The sequence below is a fragment of the Dipodomys spectabilis genome, unplaced genomic scaffold (genome assembly GCF_019054845.1).
Source record: "Dipodomys spectabilis isolate Male_0828 unplaced genomic scaffold, ASM1905484v1 ptg000018l, whole genome shotgun sequence".
Lineage (NCBI taxonomy): Eukaryota > Metazoa > Chordata > Mammalia > Rodentia > Heteromyidae > Dipodomys > Dipodomys spectabilis.
The window spans coordinates 16,439,457-16,464,646 of record NW_024870695.1 but is presented as its reverse complement, the minus strand read 5'-3'; the positions used below and the strand labels follow the sequence as shown (position 1 = coordinate 16,464,646).

Below are 25,190 nucleotides of genomic sequence, written 5' to 3'. Positions count from 1 at the left end.
GAAGGCCCTGAGTTTAAATATCAGCATAAAATAATACAAAAATCATAGACTACCATAGATGTCTCTGCACTGTATATGAGTGAAGGGCACAGGCCACAGGATCAGGAGAAAGAGAAGGGGATTTCACGCACACCAAAGTGTGGGTTTTACTTTCCTTTGGAGAAAAAAATACTGAAGCAAAAAGGACATAATGTTAGCATATGCAATCTATATGATAAGATTCCTTGAACTTTTCTTTCTTTTTTTTGGGGGGGGGTCCATTTGTGGGGCCTGAACTCTGGGCCTGGGCACTGTCCCTCAGCTCTTCAGCTCAAGGCTAGCGCTCTACCACTTGAGCCATAGCGCCACTTCCGGCTTTTTTCTTTTTGCTTATGTGGTGCTGAGGAATCGAACCCAGGGCCTCAGGCATGCAAGGCAAGCACTCTACCACTGAGCCACCTTCCTAGCCCCCTCTTTTTTTTTTTTTGGTTGGTTGTGGGGCTTGAACTCTGGGCTTGGACACCACCCCTGAGTTCTTCAGCTCAAGGCAAGACTCTACCACTTGAGCCACAGTGCCATTTCTGGTTTTCTGGTGGTTAATTGGAGATGAGAGTCTCTTGGACTTTCCTTGTCCAGGCTGGCATTGAGCTGTGATCCACAGATCTCAGTCTCCTGAGTAGCTAGGATTACAGGTGTGACCCACTGGCACCCAGCTGAACTTTTCTTTTAAAGATTTAAAAGAAAAGTAATATGGATTGATTATTGTTCTTTTAAAATTAGAAAGGAGAGTCTCTGAAAGTAGAAGCCTTGCTCTTCCGCTCCCTCACCCTAAGGCCGACACCATGGTCATCTGAAGTACAACGGGCCGAGGCTGCGGATGGAGGAACTAAAACTGGCATTCTGTTCTGCAGGCTGTATCTGGGCAGAGCCAGCCAGGATGGGACATGGCATGACATTCTTTCCCTTGAGCCAGGGCAGAAAGGCAAAGGTAAGTGGGAGAAGGTAATTTGAGAATCAGTCTTTTCCTTTAGGTCCCTAAAGCACAAGATCCAGACAGCCGATGGAAAAAAAAAAAAAAAACCCATGCAAACAGGAATGTGTATTATTAGTTCTTCCTATATGCTGATGACAAAATATATTGCTTAATCTTTCTGGTTATTTCTTCTTCTTTTTTCTTTGACCTCCCTGCATGTCTCTGGAGCTCCCATGGCTACGGCTGTCTGCGTTGCAAAATACATATTTGCAGGCCCTCTAAGCCCAGCTAAATATAGGTTATCCTTTAAAGCAACTGATGATTTGGAGAAATCTTTGCTCTGTTCTATCCCTTCCCCCAAGCCCCCATACACACACACACACACACACACACACACACACACACACACACACACACACTCACACTGACTCCTTTTTTGATCTTCCTAATCTCCAAGATGTGTCTTCCAAAGGACATAAAAGTGTCCTGTGGGGACTGATGGAAGGAAAGAAGACCAGGAAGAACCACAGTACAGGGTCACCCAGAAGTCTACCCCCGCCCCCGACCCCCGCTCCCTGCCCCACAAACAGGGGCAGTGAGTACAACACTAAATAGCATGTGTGAGAACCTGGGTTCTATCCAGGGGGAGGGGAGGGAGCTTTGGAGTTGCTGAAGGCAGGAAGTGCTTATTATTTCAGAATTTCATATTATAGACCTTAAAAGGGAACCAGACCCAAAGTCCCATGCAGACCAACTTTAAGATCTAGACACCAATGCTCATTCTCAGCTACACCTACCCACGCATGTATACATATACACACTCACATATACGTGTGATCAGTTAACAGCCAACCCTCCAACAAACTCCTCTGTGCATTTAGAATCCATTTAAAGCTCACACTAAACCGGGTGCTGGTGGCTTATACCTGTAACCTTAGCTTTTAGGAGACTGCTGAAGATCATAGCCTGTGCAGTAAAGTCTGTAAGACTCTTAGCTCCAACTAACCTCTAAGAAGCTGGAAGTAGAGGTGTGGCTCAAGTGGTAGTACACCAGCCTTGAGCAAGAAAGACTAAGAGACAGCATCCAGGCCCTGAACTCAAGCCCCAGGACTGCACAAAAGCAAAACTAATCAGCTTGGGAATTTGAACAAAAAATGGTCTGGCTTCAAAGCTCTACTCTGCTCCATACAGAGTAGAGAACACCAAGGATCATCCATGCTCAGAAACAAGCTCAGACCATCAAGTTGAACAGGTTTAGGAATTGAGGCTTAGGGATAGGAAATGCCTAGCCAAGGTCATCCAGCAAGTGAGTAGAACTTAGGACTGGATTCAAGCCTCCAGGCCCCCTAGCTTAGTCTGTAAATCTGGATAAGCTATTGCTTAGACCTCATTTCTCTCTGAAGGCAGTCAGCCAAGGGCCTCTAAGGGCCCCTCTAAAACTGCTGTGCTGGGGTTGAGCTCTCTTATACATGTGCACACCTAAGCATTTAAAATGCCCAGTATCTTAGAGCCAGCCCAAGGCGCCCTGGCAGACAGAGGAAAGGAACTCTGGGGCAAGGACTACTTGCTTACCACATGGCTGAAAGGCAGTGTCCAAGACCACCCTATGCTATGAGGACTGTGGCCAGGACTTGCCCACTTTCTGGAGCTGTCTCAAGGCCTTGGGGCTGGGAAGAACATCCACCCTTGGCACCCAGCCTGGGTTTGAGCCCAGGGCACTAAAGGCTCAGAACCTGTCATATACCAGGTCTTCCCTGCCCTCATCACTACCTTTGCTGTTACACCTTGTGTTTGGAGGAACAGTCTTGAGAGCACCATCTCAGAAGGCCCTCCTCAGACAGGGGGTACGGGAAAACAGGGAGATGCTTTGCTAAGAGGGAGCTGGGATGGATTATCTGTCCATTGCAGCCTCTATCTTCTGGTGAATGCTGGGAAAGCATTTCTTCCCATACCCACTTGTCTAGGTTAAAGTCACTATTATCTCTCCTGGGCCTCAGTTTATCTTCTCAGAGCACAGAAAGGGTAAGTGACATGATTAAGGTCACATAGCTAGTTAAGTGATCAAACCAAGATCTGAACCCTGGAAGCCTGGCTCCTGGGCCAACCTTGAGAATATGCCATGGTCTCTACTAGTAGAATGTAAGCCAGGGCAAAGGAAAGGAAGGAATTTCCATAAAGGACTCTGGAGAGAAGGGGTATGTGTGTTTATAGGCTGTTATCCTGAACTAGAGAGAATGAAATTACATTCAAGCCTTGAGTTCAGATGGTGACCCTCCCAGTGGAGCTCCCTCCTGGCAGGTAGGTTCGTTCCTCCAGGCTGGCAGGAGGAGGTGGCACCTCACACTGTGCCCCAGCCATCTCACAAGCCAGCCACTTGGCAGCTGACTCCAAGGAAAGAGTGATGGTAAAGCACTTATCTCTCCCTGAAAGCTTCCTTGGGAAATTCCAGCCTGGGTGAAGCCCATGAAATAATAATCCCACTCATTAATGTCATCCAAGCTCTGGATAGTGCCACAGGCTCGCAAGACAAAGCCCTTAACGGGGTTTCACCCTTGGAAATCTCTGGGCAAAGGAGACCCGAGCATTTCCATGATGCTAGTTCACTCTAGAGATGCTGTCAGAGGGATGGATGGGCCATGGAGGGTCTCTGGGCTTGACAGCTGATTCTCAGCTCCTCCTCCCACTCTCAAAAACTGGGGGCTGCCCCACCTGGCCAGAAGCGTGGGCACAGACCCCTTGGGCTGGGACCAGTTAGGATGACTCACCACAAAGGGTGTGGGAGATTCTGGGCAGAACACCCAGGGGCCTGTACCTTCCTCCAATCCAGAAAGGAGCTGTTGGGGACACTGCCCAAATCCCCAACCTCCAATGGGATCAGCTTTCAGGCTTCCTCAAAATTTGGCCATAGTGGGGTGAGGGTTCAAACCCCAAATTTGAGATTAATAGCCAAGTCCCGAGCCCATTTACAAGTGAGACCAGGAAGTCAGGGAGGATGGCTTTTGTACTCAGCCCCCAACAGAGGAGCAACATTGGGGAGGGGGAGTCTTCTGGGCCTTGGGGTAAAGATGTAGGTGGGTGAAGATGAGTCCCTTAGGAATTCAAATCTTCCTCCCTCTAGCACCACCAGGCTGGGGATCCAGTACTGTGGTTCCTGGCACCTCCTCACCCCAGTATCCAGGGCTCCCTGGCGGCTTCCACACCCATCCCCCACACAGGGATGCACGTGCTGATGGGTTAGTATCCTACAAAACCCACATGTACCCCGCTCTTTACAATGGAAGGGTAGGAGAGCACCCTTCCTCGGCCAGGGAGAATGGAAATTGGGAAGAGGAGGAGGAGGATGGAAAGGAAGGGGGCGAGGGAGGAGGCAGAGGCCGCAGGAAGGCCTGAGAAGCAGGAAGCAGCTGTGTGTGGTGGGGGGGGGGGGGGCGGGAGGCTTTGTGCCTGAGTTGTTCTCTGGGTCCTAGTGTGCACCGTGTTCATCAGTTTCTGTATTCTGCTGACCTGGAGAGATACGTTTGAACCTGACCAAGAGGATAGACCTTCACCCCCTCAGGGCCCAAGCAGTTAGGGTGGGATAAAAGGAAACCCTCAGGCTTCTTATGGTTTAGATGAGGAAGGAGAACGCTTCAAGGCAGCTTTTGGGGTTGTCAGGACTGGGATGTGTAGGTCACACTCACATTCCCTACCCACCCCCCCCTCCACACTTGTACTCAGTGACCAGGATCCTTTAAATCAGTGACCCAAGTTGGAGCTCTCAATGGGGAAACTTTGGCCTCAAGCCTCTAGAATTCCTCCAAAACTCCTTCTTCCTGTTTGAGAGACCAGATTATCCTGGCAGGGCAAGAAGACCAGGATTCCATTCCCTCTAGCCTGGGGTTCGGAGCAGGCAGGCCCCAGGACGTTCTTTTTAGACTTCAAAGGGCAATTTGGGGACTCTTTTGCTATTTGGGTGGTAGGGCTACCCCTTTTGAATTCATTCCTCCGCCTTCACCACAGCAAAGTCACTAGTACTGAGCCCCAGAGTATTTCCACCTACAAAGACACAAAAGATTCCCCTTAAGGGAAATTGTTAAAATGCAGATTCCCGGGACCCCCCTCTGACACTCTCGGGCTCAAGGTTCGGAAGAAGGCCTAGAAATCCGTATTTTCACAACATCAATCAACAGCCCGGAAGTCCACTCAGGAGCTATAGGGCCCTCGAAGGAAGTGATGCTTGATCCCTTTCGACGGAAGCCCCGCCACTTTGGGGGGAGGAGAGGGGCAGCCCTGAGAGACACCCCCTCCCCCCCCCGACGCAGACTGGACTCCTGCGCCCCAAAATGAAACGGGGGAGTACCTATCTATGTGCATGGTTGATAAGCCCCGGGCAGACGCAGGGACGGAAGGGCCGAAGAGGATTGGCTAGGAGCCCGAGGGTGGCGGAAGGCAGGCTCGCGGCGCGGGCGAGGCGAGACGTCGAGTTGCAGGGGAAGGGGAGGGCTCAAAGGCTCCGGCCCCGGAAATCCGATCCCTTTAGGACCCAGCGGTGCCAGTCCCCCAGCGGCGGCGGCGAGAAGGGCAGCCGCTCGGTGTCGGGCAGCCGCTGCTCGGGCAGAGCCAGAGAAAAGACCGAGGCTCGGGGAGCAGGGGGGGAGGGAGGGAGGGAGGGAGGCGCGGCGGAGCGGCCCGGGCCGGCCGGAGCAGCCATGGGCGCTGGGGTACCCGGCGCCCCGAGAGCCGAGGCCCCCGGCGGGAGTGGGGGGCGCCCGCAGCGCCAGCCCTGCTGACACCGCCTCGGACGATGTGAGCGGGCGCCGCCGCTGCTTCGCGGGCTGGGCGCGCGGTCCCGCCGGCCCCGGCTGCCGCTTTCCCCGTTTGGGTGGGGGCGACCGCACCAGGCCGCTCGGGCTAACGAAGGCGGGGGTTGGGGAGGGGGGATCTGGCTGTGCCTTTGGCAGCTTGATTGGGGGAGGCGACCCATACGGGGTGCCCGGGGATTTCATCTCTAAAGCGGGGTTAACTGTGTTGGGGGCAGCTTGGTTTCTGGGGGACCCTCAAAAAGGCCTTTCAAGGCTGCTTTCTTGGAGGGGGGGAGGGGACGGTGGTCCCGACTTGGCCAGCCGCCTGCTGGAGGGGGGCCGCGGGGAGCGGGGGGATGCGAACCCGGCTACCCCCATCATGATGAAGACGGAGCCGCGGGGGCCCGGGGGTCCCCTCCGGAGCGCCTCCCCGCACCGCAGCGCCTATGAGGCGGGCATCCAGGCGCTGAAGCCGCCCGACGCATCCGGGCCCGACGAGGCACCCAAGGCGGCCCACCACAAGAAATATGGCTCCAACGTCCACCGCATCAAAAGTATGTTCCTGCAGATGGGCACCACGGCGGGGCCGCCGGGCGAGGCGGGCGGCGGCGCGGGCATGGCCGAGGCCCCCCGGGCATCGGAGCGCGGCGGCGTGCGCCTGTCGCTGCCGCGGGCCAGCAGCCTGAACGAGAACGTGGACCACAGCGCCCTGCTCAAGCTGGGCACCAGCGTGTCGGAGCGCGTGAGCCGCTTCGACTCCAAGCCCGCGCCCTCGGCGCAGCCCGCGCCGCCGCCGCACCCGCCGTCCCGGCTGCAGGAGACGCGGAAGCTGTTCGAACGGAGCAGCCCCGCGGCCGCCGCCGGCGACAAGGAGGCCGCGGCGCGACGGCTGCTCCGGCAGGAGCGCGCCGGCCTGCAGGACCGGAAGCTGGACGTCGTGGTGCGCTTCAACGGCAGCACCGAGGCGCTGGACAAGCTGGACGCCGACGCCGTGTCGCCCACGGTCAGCCAGCTCAGCGCCGTCTTCGAGAAGGCCGACTCGAGGACCGGCCTCCACCGAGGGCCCGGGCCTCCCCGGGCTGCGGCCGCAGGGGCTGCCCAGGTCAACTCGAAGCTGGTCAGTAAGCGATCCCGGGTGTTCCAGCCGCCCCCGCCCCCGCCCGCCCCGTCGGGAGATGCCCCGACCGACAAGGAGCGGAGTGGCCCCGGAGGGCAGCAGCCCCCCCAGCACCGAGTGGCCCCCGCCCGGCCGCCCCCCAAGCCGCGGGAGGTGCGGAAGATCAAGCCGGTGGAGGTCGAGGAGAGCGGGGATTCAGAGGCCGAGTCTGCCCCCGGGGAAGTGATCCAGGCCGAGGTGACGGTCCACGCGGCCCTGGAGAATGGCAGCACCTCGGCAACCACAGCCAGCCCCGCGCCCGAGGAGCCCAAGGCCCAAGCGGCCCCCGAGGAGGAGGTGGCGACGGTGGCAGAGCCAGAGAGGGGGGTGGGAAACGGCCGGGCCCCGGACGTGGCCCCGGAGGAGGCCGACGAGTCCAAGAAGGAGGACTTCTCGGAGGCGGACTTGGTGGACGTGAGCGCCTACAGTGGGCTTGGGGAGGACTCTGGGGGCAGTGCCCTGGAGGAGGACGATGAGGAAGATGAAGAGGACGGAGAGCCCCCCTATGAGCCCGAGTCTGGGTGCGTGGAGATCCCGGGGCTCTCGGAGGAAGAGGATCCGGCCCCGAGCCGGAAGATCCATTTCAGCACGGCGCCCATCCAAGTGAGTGAGCCTCTCCCCCCCCCCCAACCCCCCTCCTGCCCCCACGCCGCCCTGGCCACGTGCACCGTGTCGCCCCCGCCTCACCAGCCAGGTTCGGCAGGCTGAGTCAGCCCTGGCTACCCAGCCCCCTTCCCAGAAGTTCCTCCCGGTGGGGGGCGTCGGGGAGTTCCAGCTGTTTGTCAGAGCGGGGAGGGCTTCAGGTCTGGGACAGCCTGCTGCGACCTGCCCTCAGGTTCCCCGAGCCTGCCGCCCCGCCCAGCACCGCCCCACCCAACCTGCCCCTGGCCTGGCCTGGGACACCTGCTTCCCTGCCTCTCCCAGACTTTGCTTCCTCCAGAGGCTGCCCGAGGCTAGGGTGGTGTGAAGGATGTGGGTGTCCTCAAAAGACTCCCCACATTGTCCTGGGGGCAGTGTGGGGGGGGGCATCCAGGCTTTGAATTACTCTCTGCTTTCCCATATTTGGGAGCTGGCTGTGAGTGGGGGGTGGATGGGGAGCCAGAAACTTCCCAAAACAAAGGTGTAGGGGGGGTGGACCTTGCCTCCTCCCTCTTTGTGCCCCCACCCCAACTTTGCAGAAGTGAAAGGAGGAAGCAGGTTGAGAGAGGGTGAACTTGGCTATGGCCATGTGATGGGCTGGGAGAAAGGCCCGGCCTCCTGGGGTCTGTGCTGGGCTAACTTCCCAGGTCTCTCATTGCACAAGGAGAGGGCATTTTTTGGCCCAGGAGAGGGTAGGCATTCTGTGGGCCATGGAGAGGAGTGAGGCAGAGTGAGACCAGGAGTTTGTCCCTGGGTGCCTGGCAGAGGCCCGCATGCCTTTGCTCTTAGCTGTTCAATGGGACAGATTCCCATGGCCTTGGCAGGCCCCAACAGCTCTTGCCACATCCTCTAGGTATCCTGAAAGAGGGTGGAAGCTGTCCTTTTTTTTGGGGGGGGGGGGTAATCTTCCTCACCACACACACTATTTGGTGTTTGGTTTGTGGGCCTTGCTGGTCAGTGCCTGGAGATGCTCTGAACAGAACTGGGTGGGGAGAGGATGTCCCCTGGGAAGAATGAAAAACCAGAATGCACTACTCCTTTTCCCCACTCTCCTCTTTCAGCTGGCACACTAGCTTTGATGGTCCTTTCTTCCTGTCCCAGGCTCTGCTGTGCCCACACTCTCCTTTCCCCACAGCAGTGTCAAGGTCTCAGGACTTTCCTTAGCCTTGGATCCTGCCCAGCCTTTGCCCTTCCCAACAATTTGTTTGCTTGGAGTTTCCATAACTACTCCTGGACACTGAAGCTGCCCAAGTTTCTCTCTCATCCCAACTATGAGTGCCTCACCCTCTGCCCTCTTCTACCTCCCAGTCCAGGCCTGAAAGGTTAAAAGAGGGTGGCCACAGCTCCCCTCCGAGGCAACCTTTCCCCGATTGGGGACTTTGGAGCCCTTTCTATCCCTTGCCCCTTCTGTGGGCAGTGGCATCCTAGAAGGAAGATTGGTGTTCCTGGGAGGGCCCAAAAGTCCCCACCCTGCCCCCGCAGTTCTCCCAGCAGCCTGATGCCCTCAGAGAGAGAGAGTGTGGTCTGGCCTCTGGCTGTCTATATCTGACGCCTTACCCTGATTTTTTTGGTAAAAAATAGCACATGATTTGGAGCAGTGCTCCCAACTCCCTGGTGACTGAAGCTGGCCGCCAGTATGAGAGCCAGAGCGGGTGGGGCAGCTGAGCGTCTGACTTTTGGATTTGCTAGGGATTTCCTCCTTTCTACCCCAGCACAGAGATGGGGGGGGGGGGGGTTGAGAGAAGATAGTCTTCCCCCTGCTCCCATTCCTACATTGATTCTGAGCCCAGGATTCCCCTCCCTCCCCCCATGACCCCGTTGTCATTTGATGGATGGAGGTGGAGGCTTCCACAGAGGGTCAAGAACTCAACTCTAGCCTGTTATTTGGGGAGGCAGGGCTCGGCCCAGGGTCTTTTGACAAGAGGGGAGATCAGTGGTCTAGATCCTCTGAGCCTGAGGTTTTGGATTCTTGGAGAGGGCAGGTTAGAAAAGGTGAATAGTATTTGACCAGCTGAGGAGAGGAGATGAAGGCCCAGGACAAGCCGGGTTGTTTGGAGGTCACAGTGGCATGTGTGTCTGTGCGTGGTGATGGGGAGGAATACTCTTCTTCAGTGGGACCTCAGATGCAAAAGTGGGCCAAGGCTAGTTCCGGTTCATGCCAGCCTGTCCCAAAGCCTGGGGCATTGTACAGTGAGGACAAAAATCATTGGTGACCTACCATCCAGAGCTCATCAGAATGTCATTCCATCCTGCCCTGCCATTGGCTAAGCCTATGACCTCAGGCAATGGACCCCATGGTTCATTTGGAATGAGGAGTAGGTCTGTAACCTGTGCCTCTCAGCAGCTGGTGTTGATGTCCACCAACCATTAATCGGGCTGGGTGAGCCTTTAAAGGCCTGAGCACCAGTTCCTGTGAATGGGATGTGGTTCAGGACATGAGCAGGTGACTACACAGATCACTCCTAGCATGCTTCTGGTTCGTCCTCTGAGTGCCCTGTCCCCCTCCTACCATGGCATTGAGCCTCTGGGATGGGGGTGGGGATGGCTGGGAGCAAGTCCAAACAAAGTCTGGGACACAAGAGTGAGTGCCCTGCCTGCCAGGATGCCTATGAGCCTGCTTCTGGGGTGGAGGGGGCCACGGCAGTACCCTTGGGGGAGGGGGCAGTTTTCCATTCTAGCTTCTTAGGCCTCAAGCCCAGCCAGTTGATAGAGCTGCTCCCACCCCTTCCGCCTCCGCTTGGCTCCAAGTGGTGCCAACCTGTCGCTGCCGGCAGTGAAGCTGAACAAGTCATGGTACCCCAAATGGTGCTTGCTTGTTAACCACCCACTGGGGGCACCCCATTGGACCCAGAATTAAGCACCCCTAAAGAACCCCTGCCTTGCCAGGTGCTGATGGCTCATGCCTATAATCCTAGCTACTCAGGAGGCTGAGATCTGAGGATCATGGTTCAAAGCCAGCCGGGGCAGGAAAGTCCATGAGACTCTTATCTCCAATAAACCACTCAGAAAACCCGGAATGGTGCTGTGGCTCAAGTGGTATAGCGCTAGCCTTGAGCTGAAGAACTGAGGGACAGCGCCCAGGCCCAGAGTTCAAGCCCCCACAACTGACAAAAAAATAAAAATAAATAAAGAACCCCAGCTTCATCATTTCTGGTCAGTTGGAGAGATGAGACCGGAAAATTCCCCTGACTGGAGATCTAGAAGGACAAGGATGTTATGACAGGGGCAGAGAGGCTGCCACTTCCCCAGGATCCTTGGTCCCTCTAGGATACGGAACCAGGAGCTTCTACACTGGCTTCCTAATGATGTAGACAGAGGGTATAACTCAGAGTTGCCATTCTCCAGGGATACAGACCTGGATCTACCACAGGGCCATGGGGGTCCAGATTTGACCCTGTTCCTGCCACGTGAGGGGCTCCCATGAGCAGAGGGCTTCCCTTCTCTGAGGGAGTCCTTTCCACTCCTTTGGCCCCTAACACCCATTTATCGATTCACTTCAGGTGCAGGACAGAGGGGGTTGCCTCTCTGCCTCTCTATCCCTTTGCGCTCCTCCCCCCTTCTCCCCCCTCCCCATCTGGCATGCAGCATCTTCATCCTTTGTCCCCTCCTCCTCTTCCCCTCTGCTGCTCAGCCTGTTCGTGTGTGTGTTTGTGTGTGCGTGTACAGTGTGTCCCTTTGTGTCCATCCTCGCCTGTCTGCTCTCAGGTCCTGTCTCTCACTTTCTCTCTGCCCTGGTGTTGAGATTCCTGCACCTGGCAGTCTTCCCAGGAGTGGTCATCCATTCCTGCACAGACCATGCTCTGCTGGGTGAGCTTCCATATGGATCAGGCCAAGCTGGGTCCCTTGCTCCAGCCCTCTGAGCTCCAGAACTAGGAAGGCCTTTGTTCAGAGCCATGGTCATTGCAAGGCAGGGGTGGGGGCAAGGCCTGTGGCAGGAGGGGTGCAGGGGTTATCAGGGCTTAGCCTTCCCCCTCAGCCTTCCCCTTCCAGTTCTGTCCTTGCTCTCCCACTGGCCTCTGACAAGCTGCTCCTCCCTAGGTGTTCAGCACCTACTCCAATGAGGACTATGACCGCCGCAATGAGGATGTGGACCCTATGGCTGCCTCTGCAGAGTATGAGCTGGAGAAGCGGGTGGAACGGCTGGAGCTGTTTCCTGTGGAGCTGGAGAAGGGTGAGAGATCAGACTCTGGTCAGTGGGCACAGTGGGCTTGTCTAGGCTCCTCGTGCGGGTACCTGTGTCTAACTTGCCCTGTCACATGCTGGGCTTTCTCCATTAGTTCTCAGTGCCTCGTGTATTCAGCGCGGCTCCAGTACATGGCCACTGTGCACCCTGCATGGAACACTATTTGCACCTCTAGTTACCCTATCTCCCCAGCAGTGTGCACGGGTCCTGTGCACATTCCTGTAGGAATGGTGATAGGCAAAACCAGGCTCCCTGGGAGCGATCTCCTTGGAGACACTCTCTAACTTGTCTGTGCTGTCGGAGGTATGTAAAGGGAAAGGAGGCTGCCTTTGAAGTTAAGTCATTTAAGGGGGCCTGGCCAGACTAGGGCAGTTCCCAAGGAAGCAATGCTCCCATGGATCTTGATGAAGAATTTAGGTGTGTAGGGTAGACACCGATGGCTGCCTTTACATAGTGACTGTAGGAAGGGCATGGGACCAAGGCCACATAGACCATGGCAAGGACATGGTCAGAAAGTTTCTGAGATGGATTGGCAGCCATTGCAAGTGTGAAAAATGTTCTAGAAAGATCACACTGGGGAAGTGGGGCTGTAGCTCAAAGTGGTAGAGCACTAGCCTCGAGCAAAAGAGCTTAGGGACAGCACCCAGGCCAAGTTCAAAACCCTATGACCTATCAAAAAAAAAAAAAATTAACAATTAGGGCTGGAAATGTGGCTTAGTGGTAGTATGCTTGCCTAGCATACATGAAGCCCTGGGTTCAATTCCTCAATTCCTCCTCAATAAACAGAAAAAGCTGGAAGTGGCGCTGTGGCTCAAGTGATAAAGAGTGCTAGCCTTAAGCAAAAGAAGCTCAAGGCCCAGCATGGTGGCTCACACCTGTAATCCTAGCTACTCAGAAGGCTGAGATCTGAGGATCGTGGTTCAAGGCCAGCTTGGGCAGGAAAGGCTGTGACTGTTTATCTCCAGTAAACCACTCAGAAAACCAGGAGTGGTGCTGTGGCTCAAGTGGTAGAGCGCTAGCCTTGAGCTAAAGATCTGAGGGACAGCACCCAGGCCCAGAGTTCAAGCCCCAAGACTGACCAGAAAAAAAAAAAAAAAAAGCTCAGGGATAATACCTAGGTCCTGAGTTCAAGCCCCAGGACTTGCAAAAAAAAAAAAAAAATCACACTAGCTACAGTTCAAGGTAAGGGTCAGAGTGGGTAGAAGACCACTGTGGTACAGACTACACACAAGGTATTGGTAGAACAGAAGTCGGGTGGATTTAGATTGGAGAATCCACAGGGCCTGTGCTTATTTGGCTCTGTGGAGGCTGTGGGGGTGGGGTAGAATCCAAGTGCTTCCCAGGTCTGGCAGACAGCAGCTGGTGGTGCCAGCCCCAGGAAGGAATCTTTATAAGCAAGGTCATAGGTTTGGATGCCAGATGCCCATGAGACTGGCAGAGGCAGGTATGGCCTGCAGGATAGGTGTGGCTAGGGCAGTGAGCCTCAGGGGAGAAAAAACGGGTCAGTAAGCTCTAGGTATGGAAGCTTCTAAGTGTAGAAACTGCTGGGAGGAGACCAAAAGGCTTAGGGCCAAGTCCTGTCGCAGTCCTCATCCCAGCCACATTCCCTTATCTATATATGCAATACAGTCACACCCAGCTACCCCTGACATACCCTGCTTCCTATCTGCTCTTTGGATTGGACCAAGAACAGAAAGGTGACCCACGAGGCAGCATAGTTAGCCTGGCAAGTAGGGTGTGGAAGGGGTGTGCCCCTTCCTCCCCTGTGGGATATCCCCAAGCCTTGGGGACTGCCCCCAAGGGTAAGGGATGGGAGAGGATCTCCTGCCAGCCCCTGCATCTCCTCCTCTGCCCCACAGACTCCGAGGGCCTGGGCATCAGCATCATTGGCATGGGGGCCGGGGCCGACATGGGCCTGGAGAAGCTGGGCATCTTCGTCAAGACCGTGACTGAGGGTGGCGCTGCCCATCGGGATGGCAGGTAACACTTACCCGCCTCACTCTGCACAGCTGTGACTTACAGCGCAGCCACTGGGCAGCCAGAGCACTCCCCCATTCCCTGGGACACTGGTGTGTTGTGTGGCTTCCAGTGTTCGGGGAGCACCAGGCTCTGGAGTTACAGCTGTGAACAGCAGGTGGAACCCCTCCAAGGGTAGCAATGGGAGCTGTACCTAGTACCATGTGCCCTTCCTAGGGCGTGTGGGCGTTGGCAGGGAGCATGGGCTCTGTGAAGCACATTTGAGCTTTCCTTTCCTTTTGTTGTTAGGCTGATGCCAGGCTTGGGGAGTTGGTGTCAAGGGCCTTGCCCTCAGGAAGCAGGCAGTGTAGTGAGGCAGAAAGACACCAGACAAGGGACACACAGGAAGTGGCTGAATGGAGGAAAAATACATAAAGCACAAACAGGAGGGCTTGACCTGTGTGGGTATGGGAAGGGCTCCCTGGATGAAGTGACACTGGAACTGAACAGGAGTTAGCTAAGCCAAATGAGCACAAGAGACTTCAGGCCAGGAGCTGAAAGAGGAGATATGGTAAAGAGGAGATATGGTCAGGGGTGCAGACAGCTGGGATGCAGGCGTTGATGTGACTAGCCTTGTTGGGGGGTGGGGTGTGTTCTGAAGCCAGGTGTTTGTCCATGTGCTGGGTTGAACATCTGTGTCTATAAGGGTGAATCAGAGGGTCAGGAAAGGTGTCCTGGAGCTCTGGGCCAGCCAGTGACCCTCCACCAGCTGTTCAGCTGTATGTGGGTTGCAGTGGGAGAGGGGAGGGGGGAAGAGGCTGCAGAGCCTTCCTCAGGAGGGTCCAGAGAGGTCACGTTAGAGGCATGGTTTCTTTATTCAGCTGGTTTCTGTGTGCTGTGGCCAGGCAGCCTGGAGCAGGGCAGAGAACAGAAAGGTTGAAAGTATCTCTTATCCCCTTCTCTCCCTTTCCAGAGCCTTCCCACTATCACCTGTTGATTTGGAAAGTATGCATGATGAAGGTGCTTCCTGGCTTGTGTATGGGATATGGGGGTGAACCCTTTACATACAAGTATGGGCTATCAGAGTGAACCTTTACAACAGGCCACGTATCCACTGTCATGGAGCCCCAGGTCTAGGCCTGGAGTTCCCAGGAAGTGGGAGAGGAGGAAGGAGGTATGCTAGGGTTCCTCCACCTCCTTAGCAGGCCAGATGCATACACATCTTCCCCTTTGTATGAGGGATGAAGCTTTAGGAGCCACAGCTGGAGTGTGTGGGGAGTGTGTGGGTGTGGCAGTATGTGAGCCAGTGTGTGAGCCAGAGAGGGGCAGTTAGGGACTCGGGCAGAACTGTTAAGAGCATGGTGACACGGCACATATGTGCGTGAGAGATGAGTTCTGGGGATGTCCAACTGCTCAGTTGAGTATGATGGAAGAGGGGACAAGTATGTGAGTGTTACAGGAAGCAAGCCTGCCAGCTGTCCTGCTCCTTGGAAGCCTGTGTCTGCTTGGCTTGCCCTGAGCTCTCTGCCCACACAGGTGGGCCTGGCTTTTGCTTTATCTGGCCTCATGTATGTTATGCCTGTAGACAAAGTACTGGATCGCTGTGGGCCTGCAGTTTCCAGTGGGAGGGGTATCTTCTGCCTCCACTGGACAGGTCGTCTTATGACCCCATAACCATTGTCTTATGATCCCATAACCAATGTCACCTCCCTAGGATCCAGGTGAATGATCTCCTGGTGGAGGTGGATGGAACGAGTCTGGTGGGAGTGACCCAGAGTTTTGCAGCCTCCGTGCTCAGGAACACCAAGGGCCGCGTGCGGTGAGAGTTCTGGGGCAGACAAGTAGGGAGGTGGCTGGCTGCCATGCCTCCTGCCCACATCTGGCCCTGCCTGAGGGGATGGCTGTGGCCACAGTACTCCTGCTTCTAGGCCCCTGGTCATGCCTTCCCCCACCCCCCTCATCTTCCTGGGCTTATCCTCCTTTCCCTCTGCCTTTTTCTGGCTCAGTTATTGAAGAACCCAGGTATGTAATGTGAATGCCAACCAGTTGGGTTTATCTTACCCAGAACCTCATTCCTCTCTTCTGACCAGGCCATGTACACCTTCCCCGAGAACAGGACATGGAGTAGAAGCTCCCTGCATGCATTCTACCTTTGGCATTGCACTCAGGGGTTGCTCCCTGCCCCCCTCAAAGAGGGCCACTGCCCCCAGGAAAGGGTGGTGGAGAGAAACAGGATGTGGGTGGCCCTGGGGAGGAGGGGCTGGGGCCTGGAAGTTCCACTGTTTCCTCTCCATACTAATCTCCAATCTCCATCGTCCCTCCCCTTCCTGAAACACGGGCTTGGAGCTCACCCAAGACCCTCCTCCAAAGCCACAGCCCTCCCAGGATGGGTCACCTTTGCCATCCCTGCCTCTTTTTCACCCACATGGTGGAGGAAGAGGCCCTTACCCTGGCAGTCCTTGAGCTCATGTCCTATGCAGACCATCCCAAAGTTTAGTATATCCCCTCCCCAAAACTGTCTAGGAGGGCTAGCAGGCCTTCCTGCTTTCCCTAGGGGGAATGTGATAGTGTCTCAACTCCTATCCATTATTAACACTATAGCTTCTGGACTTAGCCTCTCAGTTCACCTCCCCTGGGAGGGCCTGTGTTTGGAGAGAGGTCTACCAGCAGGGAAGGTAGTGGTATTCCCTATGGATGACAGGCAGGGATGACATCTGTGCTGTTGCAGGTTCATGATTGGCCGGGAACGGCCTGGAGAGCAGAGTGAAGTGGCTCAGTTAATTCAGCAGACTTTGGAGCAAGAGCGATGGCAGCGGGAGATGATGGAGCAAAGATATGCCCAGTATGGGGAGGATGATGATGAGGTAGGACTCCCAGTCTAGCTGGTACAGTGATTGCCCTCTAGTGGCTAGTGCAGGCAGTGCAGCCATCTGCTTCTACCATTTTCTCAGGCTTGGTAAAGAAGCCCAAAACACAGCAAGAGAAACAGACCCTTCCCTCAGAGAACCCCTTATCTCATGGAGTCACACTGTCTGTCTTTGCAGTCCTGCAAGGAACTCAGTTCTCTCGAACAGTCCTCAATGTGAGATAGCAGAGACCTATATTGTGTAGGGAATAGTGCAGTCTGTTTCTTCAAGGTTTTGCAGAGGACCAACCTCTGTCATGAGGGCTCCCCTAGTCTGACATGAACTGCTGTTGGCCTTAGGCTTGGTCATGGGGATGCTGAGGGGTTGGGATGTGTGTGTGTGTGTGTGTGTTTGTGTGTGTGTGTGTGTGGAGTCCGCACCGCCTGTGTCCCTTCACAGACAGGGGAGTATGCCACTGACGAGGAAGAGGAGCTGAGCCCCACATTCCCAGGTGGTGAAATGGCCATCGAGGTGTTCGAGCTGGCAGAGAACGAGGATGCGCTGTCTCCTGTGGACATGGAGCCCGAGAAGCTGGTGCACAAGTTCAAGGAGGTGGGAGATGGGTCCTGGGGTAGTGAGCGAAGGCAGGTGGATCTCAGCCCCCTGGAGCTGAGTGCCAACCTCTGCCCGCAGCTCCAGATCAAGCACGCAGTGACTGAAGCAGAGATCCAGCAGCTGAAACGAAAGGTGAGGGTACCTATACACGTGCACCTGTGTGTGCACTGAGCAGGTCAGAGGCTTGAGGGAGGGGCCCCTCACACAGCACTCACCAGGCCACTGGGACATGAGGATCACAATACAGAGCTGCTCCATTACTCACTTATCTGGGCTTCCATCCCCTTTAAGATGGGGTAAAATACTCCAAACCATAGGAGCCATGTGAGTTAAATGAGATAATTACATCTGCATCCTTAATACAGTACCCAGGCACAGAATAGTTACTCAATCAAAAGTCAGGCATGGCGGGGAATGTGGCTTGGTGGTAGAGTGTTTGCCTAACATACATGAAGCCCTGGGTTTGATTCCTCAGTACCACATAAATAGAAAAGGCCAGAAGTGGCATTGTGGCTCAAGTGGTAGAGCGCTAGAGCAAAAAGAAGCTCAGAGACAGTGCCCAGGCCCTGAGTTCAAGCCCCAGGACTGGCCAAAATAGAAACTTTTTTCACAGAGGTACCCTAAGACCTGTTCTCCATGTCTGCACCTGGACTGTTCTACATGTGGTCCATGCATAGGTCCAAGGATCAATCCATGCTATTCAGAGGGACATACCCTGACACATGCTAGCCAGGACCCATGATACCCACAGCGCCATTCACCCAGACATCTAGATATCCCACACTGCACAGATACAATCACTGGGGCCCTATTCCTGCTTCTCATACTTCCACAGACATCCTCTCTGCCCTGAAGCGCACTGAGATACAGGGTGTGACTGTCATCCAGACCACCTGGCCTACAACATAGAGGTGCTGTGACATGTGACACAATCCACATTCACACAAGCACACTGCTGCCAGTATGTTTGCAGGCATGAGAATCCATAGATTCCATAGTGAAGGTGCCCAGGGGCCATGCAGATTGGGTGGATCCAGGTACACGTGTGTATATACTTCCTCTGTGCGGGCAGAGAAAGAATGAATGTTCAAGGCAAGGAGATGAACTTGAGCTTGGAGACTGGCTTTGAGAGTAGGCCTGTTAGGTTGTAGCTAGAGAGAGGTGAGAGACAGTCTGAACAGCTGACAGTGTGCGACTCCCTCCCCCAAGAACTCTAGTCTTGGCCCTGTAGACAGTGTGGGGCTGTGTGGCCACAGGGGTTTGGGTAGCCAGCACTGCTCAGGAAGCTGAGAGGGCACAAGGGAGGGCAGGACTTAGAGCTAGGTAAATTGACTAGAGACCTGGGCAAGGTAGGCCAGATAAGCCCTGAGCACAGCCCAAGGGTGGGGTAGAGCCACATTTATGTTCCTGGGTGTTTCCAGGGCACAAATCAGAGTGAGGTGAAGGTCTGTTCAGGGGCACAGAAAGCCAGGGCCATTCTATTTACAGAGATGCATTGAGTACCTTCTAGATGTCTGGCAGTGCTCCAGTCATGGCACTAGGCAAAATCGAGTTTGCCCTTGGGCAGCTTTGAGCCTGTACAACAGTGACTGCTGTCACAACCTGACTTGGGATTCTGGAGGAGAGGACCCAGTTACTAAGGACCTGTTCTGGCTGGGAGTGGGCAGTCCAGAGAGCTTCCGTGGAGTATCTGAAGTGATACATGGCACAGAGAAGTAGAAGTTTAGATGTTAGATGGGCATTCCCAGGAAAGGGAGAGACATACGCAGAGACCCTGTGTGAATCTGAGGGTCTGCAGGAAGGCCTTTCTGGCTAGTCACAGAGCGCACAGAGCTTTAACAGCAAACACGTGTGTAGGCTAGCAAGGGCTTGAGACTGAGTGCCGGGGCTGTGAAGTGCTAGCACCATCTAACAAATGACATTGGTTTGCACAGATGCTAGTCTAGTTTAGGGCATGGTGTTCATGAGGAGCTGGCTTGAAAGTTGGGAGTGAGGCTGTGCTGGAGGTTGGAATTTGGGGGTCAATGCAGAGAGGTGGTATCAGGGTTAGGATTCCGCTCAAGTAATGCTATGGAGAGAACAAAGGATCCAGATGGAGCCTTTGGGAGGTTCAAAGTCATTGGATATTGGAGAGGGTCCAGATTGTTGAGGAAGCCCCAGGAGCAGGGACAGGTTGACAGGTCAGGGCTGCAGAGGGCCCAGAGCAATGGCAAACCTCACCTGTCCTGCACTTTGCCATTTTACCACTTCACTACACACCACTCGCTTTTTCCAGATGAGAGGGCTGAGGTGCCAGCAGAAAATACCCTAAGTCTCAGAGCTAGTCAGTGACTAATGGAGGCCTCCTGGGCGCACACTGCTGAGAGAGAGACCCTGGTTAGGAGCCCTGAGGCTAAGGTTTCCATTCCCAGGTCAGCACAGGAGATCTAGTGGTTGGGGATATGGACCCAACTTCCACAAGAATCTCTTAAAGACTGTGGCCCTGGTGCCAGGATGGGGATCTGTAGCTCCTTCTGGCCTTCACCAACCTAGGGCTGCTTCTTCCTCTCAGCTGCAGAGCCTGGAGCAGGAGAAGGGGCGCTGGCGAGTGGAGAAGGCCCAGTTGGAGCAGAGTGTGGAAGAGAACAAGGAGCGCATGGAGAAACTAGAGGGCTACTGGGGTGAGGCGCAGAGCCTGTGCCAGGCGGTGGATGAGCACCTTCGGGAGACCCAGGCCCAATACCAGGCCCTGGAGCGCAAGTACAGCAAGGCCAAGCGCCTCATCAAGGACTACCAGCAGAAGTACGTGGCAGGCTGCAGGTCCTAAGCCCAGGGTGATTGGGAGGCCTTCAGTGGCAGTCCTCCCCCCCTCCCCAGCTGAGTAGGGAGACAGAGCAGAGAGGTTGGCAGGCCCCATGGTAGTGTTCCCTGGGGCCTACAGCAGAGCACCACCAGCACAGGGCCAGATCTCAGAGGCCTTAGGGAAAGCTCAGACCTCTTGACCTGAGAGAAGCACGGCAGTGCTGGCCAGGTGTTGCTGAAGACCCTGCCTCTCCCCAGACAGAGGCCAGGCACCACACCTTTTACTCACTACTGCCTGCCCTTGCCTGTCTCCAGGGAGATTGAGTTTCTGAAAAAGGAGACTGCCCAGCGTCGGGTTCTGGAGGAGTCGGAGCTGGCCAGGAAGGAGGAAATGGACAAGCTCCTGGACAAGGTAGGCCTGGGATGCCTTAGAGGCAGGGCTTGCAGAGGGAGCTACATAGAAGAGCCTGTCTAGCACCTACCTGGTAGATCCTCAGGTGGGGCCATGAGGGTCATACCCTCATCAGGGCATAAAGGGGCTGGGCCTAACCCCCTCTTCATCTTTGTTTTCCAGATCTCAGAACTGGAAGGAAACCTACAAACACTGAGGAATTCCAATTCTACTTAACAGGAATCATTCCTTGACAGGACAATAATAATTCCCACTATCCTTGTTCCCAGTCCTCAGTACCCCACCCCACCCCTTACCAGCCTGGGGACAGGTGCCCCGACTCCCCAACTCCTCCACCCCACCTCCCCCAGCTTCAGGGACCAGAGGGCCCATATCACAGGCCCCTTTATGGTGGCCCGGGTAGTCAGTGGTGGCTGGAAGGGTGGCCTCGTTGCCCCATGGGGCTGAGGCATAGAGGCTGAAGGAAGCCGAGGGCTGGCCTGGGTGGTGAATGGACACAAGGACCTGCAGACCAAACTGCCAGACTTTATAACCTCCAGCCTTTGTCTCTGGACTGGAGTGGGGCTGGGGTTCTCCCAGCATCTCACCAACTGGAGGCTGCTCCCTGCCCATGGGGCTCTGGGTAGCCCTTGGGCCTCTTGACTTGAGGTTCTACCTTCTTGGCCCTTCCCTCTTCCCTATCATTGTGCTGTCTGTTGCATTCTAACCTTCCTGCTTGGGGGGAGGCGGGGTGCTCAACACCTCCCAGACCTGTTCCCCATCCTGGGAGGGATAGAGCCCCCAAGGAGGCTGGGCCTGACCCTGCACTGATTTCTCATGCATCCTTCAGGAAAAGGGGACTGAGAGTAGAAAAAGGAAGAGTCCAGGATACCTGGTCCCCAGCCCCGCTCTTCTGAAAAGGGCAGCAGCCCTCAACTTCTCGTGCCTCCCTTCTCCCAGGTGCCAAATAGCCATAACCTCCTCCTGGAACTATTCTGCAGCCTCTCTGGGCCCTGGTTTCTTGGCCAAGCCTGGGAAGGCCAGTGGAGAGGGAGGTCAGCTTAGTGGGCCTGGCTGCAGAGCAAGGGCAAAGGTTCTCGCTGGGGAGCCCCGCCCTGCCCAGGGCCACCCCTGGAAGCCTTGTACTCACTTGGCAGAGACTCAGCCTCCTCTCCCCACGCTGCACTCTTCCCATGTTTTGACTGGAGGGCAAAACTTTACTACTCAACTTTTTGGAGACCAGGGCTGTCCTACTGGCAGTCTGCTTTCTAAGTGAAATTGACTCTGTCTCCCCACTTTAACCCCAAATTGGGGCTTGGACCAAGGGAGGTGAGACCTCCCCCCCACCTTTCAAAATCCATCACATTTGCCACTTCCTCATGCCCCTGCCCCAAGCCAGGGCTTTTGTTCTTTTTTTTTTTTTTTTGAAAAAAAAAAAACTCCGTTCCATCTGTTTCAGCTTTTTGTCCCCTGTAAATAGGCGGTGCCATTGATCAGTATTTCTCCCCGCCCCGCCCGCCCGCACCCGCCTCCGGAAAGAGCTGACTCTCCAGTGCCCGGCCCTGCACTTCGCCCTGGCAGATGGAGGGGGAGGAGCCGGGTGGGCGGGGCCACCGGGCGCTTCCGGTTTCTCGGGCCTGCGGCGCCCCTATCCCGCCCTTAAGAGGACCCCCGTCTTTGTATATAATATATATATATATATGTATGTATTGTTCCCGGTTTTGTACGGACCATGCCCTCTGTCAGGTCGTCCCCATAAAAGCAGCCCCCAGAGCCTCGCTGCCTGGTCTCTTGATTTGCCGTGGTGGGGACGGGATGCTGCGGCCCCTCGTCACCGCCCTCGGACCCGAAGATCGTTGCACGCTTCCCGCGTCGCGGCTTCTCTGCTAACACTGCGCCCTCGGCACCCATACTTTCTCTCCGTCCTCCTGGGGCGTCTAGGCAGGTTTTCAGCCCCTCACATTCCTCTCGCAAGTCCCCTAGTGGAGGGCGTGGGTGTCGTGAATGGAGTCCCAAGTCTCTCTGTTGGGAACCCAGTGGATGACTACAGAGGATTCCCTTGATGTATCGGGTGGACCAAAAGTTTCCTGGGGTCGGAGGCGGCAGCCCCTGCACCTCCCGGTGCAGCCACGTGCCCCCGTGGTCCGGTCCGAAGGGAGAATCACCTTTCCCTCCCTTTGCTCTAAGGAATGGAGGCCCCTATTTCAAGGCCCTTCAGGGTCGCCTTATACCCATGACAACATCCAAGATGATTAGTCTCAGAACTATTGAGGCAGCCACACCCCGAGGATGGCTCCATCATGGCTCCCATGTCAAATTTAAATTCTACCTTTCCATAACTACCCTCAGCAGTCCTAGTTCTACACCTCAGGGCCATGTAGTATCTTGCCACCCATCTGACACTCACCTAGAACCTAGGGATGGTGACCATGCCTCTCAGAGCATCTCCAATTAGGTTGTCCTTGGAACACTTGAGAAGCCCTCAGTGTTCAAATCCTGTGCTTATGGGCCACCAAAACAGGAGAGTCCAGGATAGAGATATTAGGAAATCTTTCTAAGAAATCCTAAAAGTAAGAGTGGCTGGACCTTTTTTGGTTTGGAGGCAGATTTGAGAGTTGTCAGCATCCAGGGTGAAGTCATGTAACTCCATCTGTGTATTAGGTATGTTCTAAAATGGGGGTGGGGTGTGTGTTCTGTGGTTGGGAGCATTGTGTGTGATTTGCTGGAAGTCTCTCAGGCCTGTATCAAGTGGCTGTGGGCAGTTATATGGGAGGCTTGTCACCTTAGCTCTTCAATCACCACCCCCTACCCATCAACAGCCCAAAAATTGCTCAAACTTGGGAGCTTGAGTACATTTGTTAAAATCCCAACACTGGAATGTTGGGATTTTAATGCAGTGGACAAGGAAACTCCCAAGTCCAGCCACCCAGCTAGCATCCTCCTGCTGAATGTCCCCACCCAGCATTGATCTTATTTCCCAGTACCCTACCCCTTTGGGGTCTATACAGGGACTGATCAATCCCCAACTCTAGCTTACCACCCAGATCTCATCTCCTACCATGGTCTCTACAATCTAGCCAGCACACTGCCACTGCCAGATTCTGAAGACACAGAGAGAGGAACCCAACCCTCAGTTCCCACAGATCCCTTAGAATGTCCTCAACCCCTAAAGGGTATTGATTCTGTTCCCCACAGTCCCAGGATAAAACTACCACAACATGTGGCAGCCCACAGGCCCTGTGAGCATTGGAGAGTTTTCTCCCTCCAGCCTCTTCACCCCTCCCTGAGCTCTGGTCTCTTCCCCCAGCATTACCATTTGCACTTGAACAAACCACTTTCCTTCCCTATCTATCTTCTATGGTAGGCAATAGAAATGCCTGCTTCATGCTATATACTTATTTTGAGGTGACATTAAATACCCTAGAGTTGCCCAGTGTTTGATATGGCCTCCTGCTTATGGTAGCTAGTTATTGTTGATTACATTATTCCCCTTGGCTGGCCTGCCACTGCCTCCTCCTGCTTACCCTGTCCAAGTCTGTGCTCATCAGTTCTTATCCTTAGCTCCAGCCCCAGGGCTCCCAGTCTTCAACTAAGACTCCTAGGCTTTTCCTAGACCTCTTCTCCTGCCTTAATTCTTTGTCCCCTTGGCCCCAAATCCATTTCTTCAATTCTTAGCATGGAATCTCTCCACAGCCTTTTTTTTTTTTTTTTTTTTTAACCAGTCCTGGGGCTTGAACTCTGGGCCTGAACACTGTCCCTGAGCTTGTTTTTGCTCAAAGTTAGCACTCTACCACTTGAGCCTCAGCGCCACTTCCTGCTTTTTCTGTCTATGTGGTACTGAGGAACCCAGGGCTTCATGCATGCAAGGCAAACACTCTACCACTAAGCCACATTCCCAGCCTCCTAAAGGAGTGCCCAGTTCTGGCTCCCCTGTAGCCTGCCCTTTGGCCATCCTTTCTCCATGGAGAAGCCCAGTGGTTCTTCCTCAATTATGATCAGATAAGAGCTTTTCCCTGCTCTATTTTTTCCTTGCTAGTAGAATAAGCTGCAGGTGTGTGGGGGAGGGGGCCTCAGCTCATCTTCCCCTCTTGTCCACACATTCCCAAACCCACATCTCCCCTTCCCTGGCCTACAGGATTCCTCCTTGCCCCCTACCCCAAGCCTAACCAGGTGGCTGAAGGGGTGCTCTGTGAAACCCAGCCCCTAAGGCAAATCCTCCCCCACTTGGCTGTGCCTTGACTGTACAGTGAGCGCCCAGGGCCCAGGTCGGATCGATTCGGTTCACCACGATGCTCCTTAGCCTCGGGACCCAGGCCGGCTGCTTGGTGGATGGATGTTGGTTGAATGAATGCATGAGGGAATCGGGAGCTCTCACAGACCCTGCAGAGGAGGCGGGAGCCCTGCAGGTCTCCAGGCAGGGCAGCCTCCCCGACCCCTCCCGCACCCCGGCCCCTCCGGGTGCGCAGTCTCCGGTGCGCCGCTTTGCCCCACCGCTAGGAACCCCCGGCCCGCCGCAGCGCCCGCTGCCTCCGCCCCTCGGTCCTCGCCGCCTCCGCCCCTCCCTCCTCCCCCCCCCCCCCCCCGCTCTTTGTCTCCCGGGCTCCCGCCTCCCCGCCACGCGCCCCCCGCCCCCCGCGTCGCCTCGGCCCCAGGAACCCCCACGGAGCCGGCCAAGGCGACCGTGCACCCGGCGGCCTGGCAGTGAGGACCCGCGAGGCCCGGCCTGGGGGCGGCGCGGGGGCGCCCGCCCATCTCTCCCTCTCCCTCTCTCTTCTCTCTCTCTCTCTCTCCCTCTCTCTCTCGCTCTCTCCACACACACACACACACACACACACACACGTACACACGCGCGCACACGCACACGCGCGCGCGCACCGAGCATCCTCCCGT

At 55.4% G+C, this 25,190-nt stretch overlaps 2 protein-coding genes across 2 annotated transcripts in view; one reads left to right on the top strand and one right to left on the bottom strand.

The window, feature by feature from the left end:
• The window catches only part of Sgca (sarcoglycan alpha), a 28,532-nt gene extending 22,595 nt beyond the window's left edge, over window positions 1-5,937 (bottom strand). Inside the window, exon 1 of the mRNA XM_042670766.1 lies at window positions 5,657-5,937. Within this exon, the coding sequence (XP_042526700.1) occupies window positions 5,657-5,937 (281 nt within the window). The remainder of the gene's footprint in view (window positions 1-5,656) is intronic.
• Ppp1r9b (protein phosphatase 1 regulatory subunit 9B) lies at window positions 5,617-21,717 on the top strand. The gene is made up of 10 exons (XM_042671247.1): window positions 5,617-7,492; window positions 11,567-11,699; window positions 13,571-13,691; window positions 15,382-15,486; window positions 16,396-16,531; window positions 16,973-17,125; window positions 17,207-17,260; window positions 19,680-19,909; window positions 20,225-20,321; window positions 20,484-21,717. Exons 1-10 carry the CDS (start codon window positions 6,113-6,115, stop codon window positions 20,535-20,537), a joined length of 2,463 nt encoding a protein of 820 aa, XP_042527181.1. The 5' UTR covers window positions 5,617-6,112; the 3' UTR covers window positions 20,538-21,717.
• Window positions 21,718-25,190: the final 3,473 nt, after the last annotated feature.

Excerpts from the sequence above, each read along its gene's own strand:
- Ppp1r9b (XM_042671247.1), top strand. The coding sequence starts at position 6,113 with ATGATGAAGACGGAGCCGCGGGGGCCCGGGGGTCCCCTCCGGAGCGCC. Across the intron at positions 7,493-11,566 it reads TCAGCACGGCGCCCATCCAA|GTGTTCAGCACCTACTCCAA; the intron begins GTGAGTGAGCCT and ends GCTCCTCCCTAG. Across the intron at positions 20,322-20,483 it reads TGGACAAGCTCCTGGACAAG|ATCTCAGAACTGGAAGGAAA; the intron begins GTAGGCCTGGGA and ends TTTGTTTTCCAG.